Genomic DNA, 15,937 nt, shown 5'->3' on the forward strand with positions numbered 1-15,937 from the left:
TAATCCTATTAAACTCAATCTGAAAAAGGCACTTGATACATATGATTGATGTAAACCAAGGTTCATTATTTGATTTTATTATTATTATGCATTATTTTTTATATTACTTATCAATATATAACTTTTTGTGATAGATTAGAGCTCAATTTCAACAGGTACATCATTTATTCAAATAGTTACATGTAAATCAAATGACCATGTCTTTGAGCATGACAGATTTTCCTCTTTATCCCCACACTCTTTTGGGAAGATACCTTTAATAAATTGCTAAATGCTTGATTTGACAGGAGCCATGTGCTAACAAAGGATGGAACAGAGAAATGAAAGTTCTGTCACTGGATTTATCTTACTGGGCTTCTCTGATAGGCTTCAACTTGAGCTAGTCCTCTTTGTGGTCCTTTTGATCTTCTACATCTTCACTTTGCTGGGAAACACAACCATCATTGCATTGTCCTACTTGGACCCACGTCTTCACACCCCTATGTACTTTTTCCTCTCTAACCTGAGCTTTCTGGACATGTGTTACACCACCAGCATTGTTCCCCAGTTTCTATTTAATCTCAGTGGAGCAGACAAATCCATTTCCTTTGGTGGATGTATGATTCAAATGTACATGTCTCTGGCGTTGGGATGTACAGAATGTATTCTCCTAGGAGTTATGGCAATTGACCGCTATGCCGCTGTTTGCAGGCCCCTTCACTACACAGTAATCATGCACCCCCGTCTGTGTGCCCTGATGGCTTCTGCTTCATGGATCATTGGTTTTGCCAACTCCTTATTGCAGACAGTGCTTGTCTTCCTTTTACCTCGTTGTGGGAGGAATAAATTAGACCACTTCTTTTGTGAGATCCCTCCATTTCTCAAACTTGCCTGTGTTGACACCACTATAAATGTGTATGCGAGCTTCTTTGCCAGTGTCATCATTCTTCTCACACCTGTTGCGTTGATTGTGTTCTCCTATGGTCGGATTGTGAGGGCGGTCTTAAGAATCAAGTCCACTGCAGGGCAGAGAAAAGCGTTTGGCACGTGTGGATCCCACCTCACGGTGGTCTCCCTCTTCTTTGGCACAGCCATCTATGTGTATTATCAGCCCAGCAGCAATGACTCCCAGGACCAGGACAAGTTCATGTCTCTCTTCTACACTGTCATTATCCCCATGACCAACCCCCTCATTTATACGCTGAGGAACAGGGATGTGAAGGGAGCGATGAAGAAGGTGCTTTGCAAGGACTCTGACTCCAGATGATGGGTGAGGAGGACAGTTTAATGGAAGGGTCTTGAACATCAGTTCTCTAGATGTATCTGTGTGTCCCGCATGAGTCATCTAAAATTCCCTCTGACAACTCTGAAGGGAATTGGTTTCCTTCATTCCAATTGAAAAGTGAGATTCTAAGTTCAGATTCTAAGTTCATGTATTCATTTCAACTTCCAGAGATGCTGATTCAGTGATCTGACAGCATCTGCTTTGTAGTGACTGTTTTAACAGCTCCAAGGATTTTTATTTGCACTCCCATTTGCGTACATTGTTCCACATCTATTTGCAAAAAGACATGCATCTGTATTACATGAAGTCCAAATAAGACAAAACCACTGAAACACTGTAAGGAATATTATTAATAATATTTTCTAGGAGTTACTAGAAGATACCATTCATTGTTTTATTTGGATCACGGCTCTACTAAAATTCCATGGTTTGATGGTTTGATCAGACGTTTTTCACTGATGTAGGTGGAGCACTTGTGGGGAAAATAAAGTTGAATCTCAAAGAAAATCTTGCTGCATTAATCCCGGTCAAGCCATTCAGACATCAGGTGCAACTGCACCCTCAGCAGTGCAGCCGCCATATTGTGGAGGATCATTCAGAGAAGGCGGCGCATAGGACTCACTGAGGGAAGGGGATGATGCGCTGCTGGCAGGGACAGTGGTAGCCCTTCTTTGGTAAGAACACCACATAGTTCTTACATGCCTTTTTGTACACAGCAGGAGAAAAACACTGATGTGAGGTACAAAGTTGGTTATTTTAATTTTGTGAACCACTTAGTTCCTCTCTGAAATGAGATTTTTAAATGAGGAACTTTTGAGGGCATTATATCTGAGTAGCATATGACCCAAGTTCTACTACATACCTACATATTTTAGCTACTGTGATGCAGCATAAGTTTCAAAGGGTAAAATATGTTTAGATTATTCTCGTCATGCCATTTTATAAACTCTTTGATTTAGGCATCAATTGGTTAAGACCTTAGCGTCTCTCCTCTCCCAAAGTTCCTGTGAAATTCAGATTTAGTGAAATATAAAAATATTGAAAATGGCTCCTGATTCCCAGGAAATCCCATGTTTGGTGGAGGTGGCCTCAGACTCATCAGAAGGAAATTGAAAAAACAAATATTGTGTCTATTAAAAATACATGCCTAAGCTTTAGTAGTATCTGTCTAATTGTGAAATAAATGTCACAGAGTTCTGAATTATGAGTAAAAAAATAAACATTCCAGAAAAATTTAATCTGCCATTCTAAGTCTTAGATCCCCATTCAAGTTCAGTTTATAGCATAAATTTATTTTCAGGTATAGATTCTGTTTTTTTTGTGTGTGAGTTAAATTTCATGAACAGTGTATTTTTCTATGGAGGTTAGAGCTCTGATGTGCCAACATCAAAGAAATATTTATGATTTTTGGTAGATTTCCCCAGCATGTACCACTAGGCAAGTAAGTACATTTGTGTCTCTTAGTGGAGACAAAAGCTTGACAACTATCACACAGTTTCCTGTCCTAGCAGCTAACCATCCTCCTGGGTCTCGAACCCTCTTGGCCAATTTGCCTGAAAAGTGGTCTTGCAAGCCGAAAATGGCAGTGTGGGTAAATTACATACAGGGTCAAGATTCTATCTATATTCCTAACAGCACGACACTCTTCACCCTTGAATTAAACACTTATGAAAGCAAGTATTTTGACCCCACAGTAATGATGAACATGTACCTGATGAAAAGCAGAGTGGAGTGCAGTGTACTCTGAATGGTGAGAAATGTCCCCCTTTCCTTACTACTCAATCAGGTCTTGATAGTTATGCCCAAAGAGTCACTTAAAAATCCCTCAATGATACTTTCTTTGCTGCAGAAACCCTCAAAGTCACATGAAGTCACAAATCCTATTTTCCTGAGTGAGCAGCTGCTTGTCTGCTCCTAAGGACTGCCACAAAACAGATTTATTTGTTTTAAGCAGATGCTTGAGCATCATGTGGATGTGTATATTACTTCAGAATAAATTACAGATAATAAAGGTATCTAGATTCCAGGCTTAAAAAAAAAAAACAAAAACATTGCCTAAAAGATAACACATACCCAAAGTTCAGTTCTGTTTTGTAAATTTTCAAATGATTTCTACCTTTTCAAACTTTCCCTCTTTATCCCAGAACAAGGATTGAACCCATGCCCCCTGCAGTAGAAGCATGAAGCCTATACCCGGGAATGCCAGGGAATTCCCTCCTTTTGAATTCTTAATATCTGTGAAATGGCTGCAGTGGGTGTACCCAGGCCTTGGCTAAATTATTTGATCCCATTTTTAGTTCAGAATTGTCAATATGCCCAAGAGCAAGTCATAATCTTTCATCATTTTTGCCTCCTGAGAAGCACAAGGTGAACATGGTGTGTTCAGGTAATGTGTCACCTTGGAAGCCTGAAGTATCAGTGAGACTCCGATGAAACACAATTCTTAAGCAGGACCAGATTGACTAACAATTAGAAAATAATCCAAAACAAGAGCAACAACATGTGCAATGTCTGTGAGGCCCCAAACCAGTCAGACACTGCTTCCTGAACCTAGGTTTTTCAAATGGAAATATAAAATAAATTAGGGACTCTCTCTTGTTTAACTTGTATCGTACAAGTCAGCACAAGGAAGTCTTGAGAGTTTCTCACTTGATATGTGTCCTCACCTTTGTAGTTGTGTTCTGGCTTTAGGACTTTATTCATTAGAACAACTGTAGTCTGTATACTGTAGGTTTATCACACTCTAAACAGACCCTATCCACCCGGCGAAAAATATTACCAGAATGGTAATCAGCATATAGCGACCCTTGTAATATCCTCATTTATCTCCTAGTCAGTAGATTTCAGTGTTAACTGTTTGCCCAGAGTTCAGCTCTAACCAGGGTCACTGAGGATGGAAGGACAGATTATAGTTCTCTGTCAACACTTTCCTCTGTAGGTGCGATCTTTTGTGATGCCTGTTTGTATTATGATTGAGAGTTTCTTCCGTCCTTTCAGTATTGTAGCGTAGTTCAAACTTGAGATGGCAGACTCAGGGAACCTCGGTGTACGGAAATGTCTTGTGGACATGGTTTCCTGGGAAGGGATGCTCTGTGTAAATGCAGAAATGAGAAGTTGTGTGTCTCCTGAATCAGAGGGTTCAGCGGAAGGTGTCCCTGAGGCAGCTGTAGGGATTGGGTATTCAAGCTCCTTTTAAACAATCTATTCTGCTGATTTACATTCTTTGGTGATTCTTTTAACCATTTCGTTGTGAATTAAATCCACAATGTCTTTAGAATCTGCAAGTTCTAAATAGGTGGCCGTTTCTGAGGATAATTTTAGCCTTTTCTGAGAGTGAAACTCTTTAGTTGTGAGACGTGAAAGTCGCTCCGTCGTGTCCAACTCTTTGTGACCTGATGGACTGTAGCCCACGAGGCTCCTCTGTCCATGGCATTCCTCAGGCAAGGATACTGGAGTGGGTTGCCATTTCCTTCTCCAGGGTTCTTCCTGACCCAGGGATCTTCCTTGGGGGCTGAACATTGGTATCTTGCATTGCAAGCAGATATTTTATCATCTGAGTCACCAGGGAAGCTGTGCCATACCTGTGGCTTTAGTCTCAGTGAAGCCTCGTAGGCATTTCCAGTGATTAGGTTATTGTGGATACTCACGATCATGGAAAAAGCAAGAGAGTTCCAGAAAGACGTCTGTTTCTGCTTTATTACCTATGCCAAAGCCTCTGACTGTGTGGATTTCAATAAAGTGTGGAAAATTCTGACAGAGATGGGAATACCAGATCACCTGACCTGCCTCTTGAGAAATATGTATGCATGTTAGGAAGCAACAGTTAGACTGGACATGGAACAACAGTCTGATTCTAAATAGGAAAAAGAGTACTTCAAGGCTGTATATTGTCATCCTGCTTATTTAACTTATATGCAGAGTACATCATGAGAAATGCTGGGCTGGAGGAAGCACAAGCTGGAATCAAGATTGCCGGTAGAAATAGAAATAACCTCAAATATGCAGATGACACCACCCTTATGGCAGAGAGTGAAGAAGAACAAAAAGCCTCTTGATGAAACTGAAAGAGGAGAGTGAAAAAGTTGGCTTAAGGCTCAACATTCAGAAAACTAAGATCATGGCATTTGGTCCCATCACTTCAAGGTTAATAGATGGGCAAACACTGGAAACAGTGGCTGACTTTATTTTTCTGGGCTCCAAAATCATTGCAGATGGTGATTACAGCCATGAAATTAAGACTCTTGAGAGTCCCTTGGAATGCAAGGAGATCCAACCAGTTCATCCTAAAGGAAATCAGTCCTGGGTGTTCATTGGAAGGACTGATGTTGAAGTTGAAGCTCCAATATTTTGACCACCTGATGCGAAGAACTGACTCATTTGAAAAGACCCTGATGATGGGAAAGATTGAAGGCAGGAGGAGAAGGGGACGACAGAGGATGAGATGGTTGGATGGCATCGCCATCTCAATGGACAGGAGTTTGGGAAAACTCCATAAGTTGGTGATGGACAGCGAGGCCTGGTGTGCTGTGGTTCATGAGGTCGTAAGGAGTTGGACATGACTGAGTGACTGAACTGAAATGAGCTGAATTGGTAACTCTGTGATCCATTAAAAGTTGATTATGAATACTAGATAAAAATTAATTTACATTTAAAATTAAATAACTGGTTTCCTCAGTGTGTATGACACGTGCACCCCAATGTTCATCGCAGCACTGTTTATAATAGCCAGGACATGGAAGCAACCTAGATGCCCATCAGCAGATGAATGGATAAGGAAGCTGTGGTACATATACACCATGGAATATTACTCAGCCATTAAAAAGAATTCATTTGAACCAGTCCTAATGAGATGGATGAAGCTGGAGCCCATTATACAGAGTGAAGTAAGCCAGAAAGATAAAGAACATTACAGCATACTGACACATGTATATGGAATTTAGAAAGGTGATAACGATAACCCTATATGCAGAACAGAAAAAGAGACACAGAAATACAGAACAGACTTTTGAACTTTGTGGGAGAATGTGAGGGTGGGATATTTCAAAAGAACAGGATGTATACTATCTATGGTGAAACAGATCACCAGCCCAGGTGGGATGCACGAGACAAGTGCTCGGGCCTGGTGCACTGGGAAGACCCAGAGGAATTGGGTGGAGAGGGAGGTGGGAGGGGGGATCGGGATTGGGAATACATGTAAATCCATGGCTGATTCATATCAATGTATGACAAAACCCACTGGAAAAAAATAATAATAATAATAAAAAAAAAAGAAAAAAAATTAAATAACTGGATGAGTTCTTATTTATATATGGAGAATATTTTTTTGTTGCTCTTGTATAAAAAACTCAAGTGTTTAGTAACATATCTAAGCCATTAAAAGAGGAGAGCTAAGATAACTGCGAAGTCTAGGGAATTATCTGAACTCTGTCATTTATGAGAAGTTATAAAAGAGGCAGATTAAGTTTCTTCTTACATTCTTCTTGATATTCATTTTCCCTGAGGATTGTCAACTCTGGGCAGCCAGGCAACATCAGCTAATTAACGGTACAGGACAAACATTCCCTAGAGACTTCAGCCAAGTAAACCATTTTCACCAGACCAGTTTTACTGCAGTTTCATACCAATCTCATGCTTTCATAATGAGCTCTCCGTCATAGAGACAAAACATTATATTCAGAAGGAATCCTGAGAGTTTGAAATTGTCTTCCTATGTCATCCTACCAGCTAGACTCCATGCTGATCTTCAGTACCCTGTGAATGTATTTGAAATTATCAAGAGAAAGCATCTTCTTGCTTAAGGAAAACTTAAGGATAGTCCAGTGCTGGTAGAGTCAACTTATGTACTCACTGCAGGCAACCTGCATCCTTAGTCTACATACCCAGGTTCCAATGCCCGGTACTGTATTCAAGGCAGGAACTGGAAATGAGATAGGGAACGAGCTTAGGACACTCACATAAGGTGAATAAAACTGAGAGGACTGGAACTGGATCTCTGTGGTACTTTAGAAATTGGTAAGTTAGTTTGTTTTCAGTTGCAAGTGTTCATTAAAGGGTAAACTGAGTAACATACAGGTCAGTTGGCAAAAGAAACAGAAGTTCCCGTAGAAATTCACCAAATTTAAAAACCAAACTAAGTGTTCCTTATGGAAGCCAACTTTGTGTTCCTAGACATTTCATCCTATTGTAGTGTATTCATTATGTCTCAGTATGGATACATGGAGCAAATTAAATTCAGGATATTTGGCTGTCATAGAACATGTCCTTCAGCAGTTGAATAATAGCATACATGTGAATGTGAAAATATTAGCCATACACTTTCATTTTTTCCTCAGCTCCTCTTTCTGTGAAATTACAGAATTTTTCTTAAAGTGTATTGTCAATATTTGTAGTTTTAAAATGTTCATTTTCTCAAAGAAATGAACGTACATAATCTTCCAAATGCCAGTTTGATAATTATCACAATGAAGGTCCGTTTTGTGTTATCGTTTCAGTGCATTTTTTAATTTATTGTTAATGAAAAATGATCATTCTTCATTTGAGGAGAAACACCAATTTGAGAAGAGAAACGTAGGTCAGAAAAGGTGATCTGAATGTTTAATTTACTGGTGAATTAGGCAACTGACAAGGTGATGTGTAATGTACACTAGTGACTGTCCTTCCATCCTTGCACACATTTATGAATGGACTGTACATTTTGTATGAATGGACTCTCATTTTTTATGAATGCTTTCAGTGTCCCGCTTAGATATTTCCTCCTGGCTGCTGCACTGATCCACACCATATTTGTCATGAGTATTGATTGACAGCTTCACAGCCCTTCCCTTCTCTAGAAAATTGCCATCAGTTGAATGGAGTCACATTGCCAGACGTTCTGAATGTGGTTGGGGCAGCTTGTAGTCGATGACAGACTGGTGGGATTTATAAAAGGCTGCCTTTTTGTCAAGGTGGAACTAAATCTGACACAATGCATGCTCCACATCTTGTTATTCTGTATAATAGTAACTAGACTCATTTAAATGACTAGGTATTTAAATTTACCTGAGTTAAAGTTAAATTTAAAATTCAGTTCTTTATCTGCTCCACTTGAAAGGCTCATGTAGCAGCATGTGGGTAGCAGTGATTGTGTAAGTGAAGACACAATATTTTTATCAGCAGATAGCTCTATTTGGAGAGTCTTTTTCCAGCTTTCTCTGGGATCACGTTCATGCTATTCCATTTGAGATCACATCCTTGCTTAACACATTTGTCTGCTCTGTTTTGATTCCCTGGTTCTCTTTTCTTGAGGACATTGATTCAATAAACAGCATGCAAAAGAAATCCCATTTCAGCCTCTTTTCCCCAACCTGGCCAAACTCTGTCCATAGTGGTTAGAAGTGTTATTTCTGAGGCTGTGATAGATTCATTGTCTCCTCATTTATGTGTTCTTCATTGCCATTAGAATGTTGATAGTGAATAATCCTATCTCCTATAGGAATTCCAGGCATTTTACTTGTTGACAATATATGAAACTGAAATCAGCAGAAAGAAGAGGTAAGTGCTGGTCACTGGAGTTTGAAATTCTATTGTGAAGTGACTGCTTTGGTGTTTAGTCACTAAGTCAAGTCCAACTCTTGTTGACCTCAGGGACTGTAGCCTGCCAGGATTCTCTGTACTGAAGTGGGTTTCCATTTTCTTCTTCAAGGTATCTTCCTGATCCAGGGACTGAACATGCCTTTCCTGCATCTCCTGCATTGGCAGGTGGTTCCTTTACCACTGAGCCAACAGGGAAGCCCGTGAACTGTTTATGCACAGTGAATAAACTTTTGGAGTTCTTGTTAAATTGGTATAGAAATTTTAGGTATTTCAAGGACAAAATCGAAGGTGATATTTTCAGGCTCTGAGCAATTTATTTTTTACTAGTATACAAAAAGACCAGGATATAGCATTCATAAATATAATGCAATAGGAGCAGAGAGAATTATTTTCCAGAACTTATCTATGAGGAAGAATCTTAGTGATACATTGAATGTAATATAATCCTTTGTATAAGTACATAATAGCTCATAAATTTCTATATCTGAATGCATTTTAGAGATCATTTTGTATTATTCTATTATATGTGAGGTGTGTGCATGCCAAGTTATGTAGAATTATGAGATACATATTTAAAATAGACTTTCTCCCTTTGTCTACATTTTCTTACTCTTTCTAATCACTCTCCCTTGATTTTCCCTCATTCCCACTTTCTCTTAGATGTACAGATAATCATCATACTTTCATCCTATTAAACTCAATCTAAAACAGGCATTTTATATCTATGATTGATGCAAACCAAGGTTCATCACTTGATTTTATTATTATTATTTTCTTATATTAATTTCAATATATAATTTTTGTGAATAGTAAATAACTAATTGATTTAAGATATACCAATTTCAATGAATACATCACTTATTCAAATCATTGCATATAAAATCACATGACCATGTCTTTGAACATGATAGGCTTTCCTCTTCATCTCTGTGCTTTTTTGGAAGATACCTTTAATATATTTCTAAATGCTTGATTTGACAGGAGCCATGTGCTAACAAAGGATGGAACAGAAAAATGTAAGTTCTGTCACTGGATTTATCTTACTTGGCTTCTCTGACAGGCTTCAACTTGAGCTAGTCCTCTTTGCGGTCCTTTTGATCTTCTACATCTTCACTTTGCTTGGAAACACAACCATCATTGCATTGTCCTACTTGGACCCACGTCTTCACACCCCTATGTACTTTTTCCTCTCTAACCTGAGCTTTCTGGACATGTGCTACACCACAAGCATTGTTCCACAGCTCCTATTTAATCTCAGTGGATCAGACAAATCCATCTCGTTTGGTGGTTGTATAGTTCAAATGTACATGTCTCTGGCATTGGGATGTACAGAATGTATTCTCCTAGGAGTTATGGCATTTGACCGTTATGCCACTGTTTGCAGGCCCCTTCACTACACGGTAATCATGCACCCCCGTCTGTGTGCCCTGATGGCTTCCGCTTCATGGATCATTGGTTTTGCCAACTCCTTATTGCAGACAGTGCTTGTCTTCCTTATACCTCGTTGTGGGAGGAATAAATTAGACCATTTCCTTTGTGAGATCCCTCCATTTCTCAAACTTGCCTGTGTTGACACCACTATGAATCTGTATGTGACCTTCTTTGGCAGTGTCATCATTCTTCTCACACCTGTTTCATTAATCATGTTCTCCTATGGTAGGATTGTCAGGGCAGTCTTAAGAATCAAGTCCACTGCAGGGCAAAGAAAAGCATTTGGAACGTGTGGATCTCACCTCACGGTGGTCTCCTTGTTCTTTGGCACAGCCATCTATGTGTATTTTCAGCCCAGCAGCAATGACTCCCAGGATCAGGACAAGTTCATGTCTCTCTTCTACGCTGTCATTATCCCCATGACCAACCCCCTCATTTATACGCTGAGGAACAGGGATGTGAAAGGAGCGATGAAGAAAGTGCTTTGGAAGGACTCTGACTCCAGATGATGGCTAAGGCGGACAGTTTAATGGAAGTACTTTGAATGGCAGAACTATTCAGATATATATGTGTGCCCCATGAGCCATCTAAAATTCCCTTTGGCAACTCTGAAGGGAGTTTGTTTACTTTATTCCCTTTAAAAAATGAGTGTTCAAAAGAAAAAAGAAGAACCACAACAAAAAAACAAATAAAAAATGAGTGTTCAAATTCTAGGTTCATTATTCCTTTCAACTTCCAGAGACACGGATTTAGTGTTCCGACCCCATCTGTTTTGTAGTTATTGTTTTTTATAGTTCCAGGGATTTTCTTGTTTGCACTCCCTTTTAGGTACATTATTCCACATCTATTTGCAAAATGACATATGAATATATTACATGAAATCACAGTTAAAATAAGAACAGGAAACCACTGAAATGCTGTATGGAATATTAACATTTTATCATTTCCTAAGAATTGCTACTGCTACAACTCATGTATTCTGATGCCAAAGGGTAGATATCAGTTAGCTGTTCCTATATAACAAATCACTTCAAAACTTAGTTGCTTAAAACACCAACCATTAATTTATCTCACAATTATGTGCATCAGCATTTGGGCTAAGTTTAGCTGGACAGTTCTTCTGGTCTGGGCTGGATTCACTCAAATGCCTGCAGTAGGCTTCTGGGTCTCCTTAGGGCTTCCTGATCTAGATTGCCACAGTTGGCATGCTTTCCATCTCCTTCATGGTGTCTCTTATCTTCCAGTAGGATGGCCTGGAATGTTCATATGGTGAAGGCCGATTTCCAAGTCCTTGTGACCAATTCATTGTTTGAGATATGGCTACTCTCCTGCTTGCCTGTTCTATCTTTCTTTGTGCATTTTTTACCTCTACAAATAGTAACTGTTAGGGTCTGTTGTTTGTTCCACATGGAAGATCTAGGAGGTCACAGTGGTTTTCCATAGCCTCTTTCCTCAGTCAACAATAAGTAGGGGGCTTCCCTGTTGGTCTAGTGGTAAAATCCTGCTGCCAATGCAGTGAACACAAGTTATATTCCTGGTCCAGGCAGTTCCTACATGATGCAGAGCAACTAAGGCCATGTGCCACGACTACCCAGCCAGCTTTCTAGATCCCATGAGCCACAGCTACTGAAGCCGGCCTGCCCTAGAGCCCATGGTCCCCAACATTGGAAGCCACAGGAATGGGAAGCCCTTGCACCGCAGCTAGAGAAAGCCTGCAAGGAGCAATGAAGAGTCACAACAAAGACTGAGCGCAGCCAAAACAAAAGAAGAAATCTAGTCAGTGGGAGGTCTTTTCTGTCGGCCTGGTGGTTAAGAGCCCTGCTTCCACTGCAGAGGTCGAGGGTTCCATCCCAGGTCAGGAAACTAAGATCCAGATTCCATGCAGCATGGCCAAATGTTAACAAACAAGGAGAACAAATCAGTAAGTGGGGACACAGAGGGGTCTGTCACCAGCAAGGGCCCTACATGGAACTGCTCAGATTCAGACTGAAGATTGGACTAATGGGAAATGAGAGCTAAAGAGCAGATTATTTTTCCTTTCTTCTCCTGGGCTAGGGATCTGTTGGATGTTTCCTAAGACGTGGTTCAGGGGGACAAATGTGATTCAGCACCCAGTTACTTCATACTAGTGGCAAATTAGATAATGTATCCTTGACAAGCCTGCTTTTCTCCCTCTTCTGTTCCCTTTCTTTCACTCCTGATGCTGTATCTCATCCTGCATTAAGTGCTTGTGCATAAACCTTTGTTTCAAATTCTCTTTCCTGGTAAAGCCTAGGCTATGACCTAGAGTCTGGGGTCCTATAAAAATGATCTGAATCATAAATAAGAATTTCGGAGTTTCTGACTGTCAAAGACATTTGCAACTGTTCCCAACCCTTTGAAGTTGAGCCCTAAAAATGGTCCTTCTGTTGGGTGTTGTTTGTGCCAATTGAACAAGACAGAGTTTGGCTCAGAAGCAAAGGAAGGAACTTCCCTGCTGCCCCAATGGCTAAGACTGCACTCCCAGTGCAGGGGACCTGGGTTTGATCCTTGCTTGGGCAATTAGGTCCTGCTTAGCCCAACTAAGACCTGCCACAGTGAAATAAATATATAAAAATAAATAAATATTTTTAAAAAGTAGGAGCAAAGAGAAGTTTTTTTTTTTCCATTTATTTTTATTAGTTGGAGGCTAATTACTTTACAATATTGTAATGGTTTTTGTCATACATTGACATGAATCAGCCATGGATTTACATGTATTCCCCATCGATCCCCGCTTCCACCTCCCTCTCCACCCGATCCCTCTGGGTCTTCCCAGTGCACCAGGCCCGAGCACTTCTCTCATGCATCCAACCTGGGCTGGTGATCTGTTTCACCCTAGATAATATACGTGTTTCGATGCTGTTCTCTCGAAACATCCCACCCTCGCTTTCTCCCACAGAGTCCAAAAGTCTGTTCTGTACATCTGTGTCTCTTTTTCTGTTTTGCATATAGGGTTATCGTTACCATCTTTCTAAATTCCATATATATGTGTTAGTATACTGTATTGGTCTTTATCTTTCTGGCTTACTTCACTCTGCATAATGGGCTCCAGTTTCATCCATCTCATTAGAACTGATTCAAATGAATTCTTTTTAATGGCTGAGTAATATTTCCTGGTGTATATGTACCACAGCTTCCTTATCCATTCGTCTGCTGATGGGCATCTAGGTTGCTTCCATGTCCTGGCTATTATAAATAGTGCTGCGATGAACATTGGGGTGCACGTGTCTCTTTCAGATCTGGTTTCCTCGGTGTGTATGCCCAGGAGTGGGATTGCTGGGTCATATGGCAGTTCTATTTCCAGTTTTTTAAGAAATCTCCACACTGTTCTCCATAGCGGCTGTACTAGTTTGCATTCCCACCAACAGTGTAAGAGGGTTCGCAAAGGGAAGTTTTATCCCGGTGGACGCCTGAGCTGCAGGATAAGAGATGTGTCTTCTGACAGCAGCCACAAAACCTGGGCGGCCACACATATGAACAAGCTCCTGTCACAGAGACGCTGGTGACCCTGGGGTGGGACGGAGGGAGAGTACAATGATGGCGCCTGTTGGCTTCTCAGGTGTTTGGTGAGGATTGCAGTTGACCCCTAGATATGTGTTAGAAGTCTTAGCTTTTAAGATAAGGAAATAGGCTTCTTTCAGGGACAAGCTGAAGGCTTCAGTCTGTGTCTGTGCTTTCCCTGGAGAGATAGTCACAGTGAGTCTGGGTGAGCCTGTTACGAACTGTTTCTCAGTTCTTTATAGCCTCATGGATTTCATGGACACAAGCTTCACTGGCTTTCAGAGCTCTATGTTTTGGAGGCCCATGTCTCTGGTGTTAAATCTTCAAAGTTAGGGTCCCAGATGTGGGACACTTTGTTCCTCCGGGAGAAACTGACAGTGGTGACTTCCCACCTGCTTCTATATTGTGGCTCCAAGGGTGGGTTTTATATAGAGATTTTGTCTCTGCCTCTTCTAATGATTTATTTAATTTTTTATCTTCTAGTGATTGTAGTTTGGGCTTTTTAAATTCACCTTGTGTATAGGACTCACCCAGCTAGTTTCCACATTTCTTTTTTTTTTTCGGTGTGTGTTTTTTATTTTTTTATTTATTTATTTATTTCAGTGGGTTTTGTCATACATTGATATGAATCAGCCATGAATTTACACGTCTTCCCCATCCCAATTTTGAACAAGTTGTTCTGTGTAAAACTGTAGGTTCATTGTGCCCATGGGAGGAGAGGAGATCTGGAGCCAGTATGTCATGAGTGAACAGGAACCTTCTACCCTTCTGAACAGCTTCCTCTCTCCTTTTCTCTCTCTTTGCCATTCTTGTTGCTTTGTGTCTCTGTCTGTCCCTCTTTTTCTCATTCTCTAGTCCTTGTTCTATTCAAGTCTTTTTCTTTTTAGACTTTTCATTTTGAAACAATTACAGATTGATGGGAAAGTCCAAAGTTAGTAGAGAGAGGTCTTGGATACATTTGATCTATTTTCTCCCAGTGATTTTTTAAATATAACTATTCTGTGCTGTGCTTCGTTGCTCAGTCATGTCTGACTCTTTGCAACCCCATGGACTGTAGCCTGGCAGGCACCTCTGTCCATGGGGATTCTCCAGGCAAGAATACTGGAGTGGTTGCCATGCCCTCCTCCAGGGAATCCTCCCAACCCAGTGACCAAACTGAGGTCTCCTGCACTGCAGGCAGATTGTTTACCATCTGTGCCACCAGGGAAGCCCAAAATTACTGGAGTGGGTAGCCTATCCCTTCTCCAGGGGATCTTCCATACTCAAGAATCAAACCGAGTCTCCTCCATTGCAAGCGGATTCTTTACCCGGATTCTTTACCAGCTGAGCTACCAGGGAAGCCCATGATACAACTCTAATGCAATATAAAAACTAGGAAACTGACATATGTACATTGTATGTGTTTAGGTCTATGCACATTTTTCCCCGTGTAGATTCCTGAGGCTACCATCACAAGCAAGATATGGATTTATCCCATCACCACACACATCCCCTTTTTGGACATTTAGTCCCTCCCTTCCCCTGAAAGTGAAGGTCATTCAGTTGCATCTGATTCTTTAGACCCTCTGCACTATACAGTCCATGGAATTCTCTAGGCTGGAATACTGGAGTGGGTAGTCTTTCCCTTTTCCAAGGGATCTTCCCAACCCAGGAATCAAACCAGGGTCCTCTGCATTGCAGGTGGATTCTTCACCAAATGAGCTATCAGGGAAGCAGCCCCTCCTCTGAAGCCTCTGGAAAACCATCCCTAACTCCTGGGCAGTACTAATTTGGTCCCTGTCTCTATTATTTTGTTATTTCATGGGTGTTATGTAGGAGGGATCATATTTAACCTATTAACACAGACTTATTTTCATTCAACATAACACCCTTGAGACTCATCCAAGATGATATGTGTATTCTTTTTAATTGCCAAGTAGTATTCCACAGTATGGATGTACCCATATTTGTTTAGAATATTTTAGTTGTTTTCAATTTTTGCTGTTACAGATAAAGCTGCTATGAATAATTGTGCACAGGTTTTCGTGTGGAATAAATTTTTGTTTCCCTGCCATAAATGCCCACGAGCATGATTACTGGGCTGTATGGCAAGTGGATATTCGGTTTTTAAACAGCCAAGCTCTTTTATCAAGTAGCTTCATCATTTTG

At 40.5% G+C, this 15,937-nt stretch overlaps 1 protein-coding gene and 1 pseudogene across 1 annotated transcript; both read left to right on the top strand.

Annotated features, from left to right (window-relative positions):
• The first annotated feature begins 292 nt into the window (after positions 1-292).
• Positions 293-1,246, top strand: LOC133059771 (putative olfactory receptor 2B8; annotated as a pseudogene).
• An 8,591-nt stretch (positions 1,247-9,837) lies between these two features.
• Positions 9,838-10,776, top strand: LOC133059783 (putative olfactory receptor 2B8). The gene has a single exon (XM_061147366.1). The coding sequence runs from the start codon at positions 9,838-9,840 to the stop codon at positions 10,774-10,776; it is 939 nt and encodes a 312-aa protein (XP_061003349.1).
• The last annotated feature ends 5,161 nt before the right edge of the window (positions 10,777-15,937 follow it).

The sequence above is a fragment of the Dama dama genome, chromosome 7, assembly GCF_033118175.1.
Source record: "Dama dama isolate Ldn47 chromosome 7, ASM3311817v1, whole genome shotgun sequence".
Lineage (NCBI taxonomy): Eukaryota > Metazoa > Chordata > Mammalia > Artiodactyla > Cervidae > Dama > Dama dama.

Bases quoted from the DNA above. Each gene is read 5' to 3' on its own strand.
- LOC133059783 (XM_061147366.1), top strand. From the start codon at position 9,838: ATGGAACAGAAAAATGTAAGTTCTGTCACTGGATTTATCTTACTTGGC.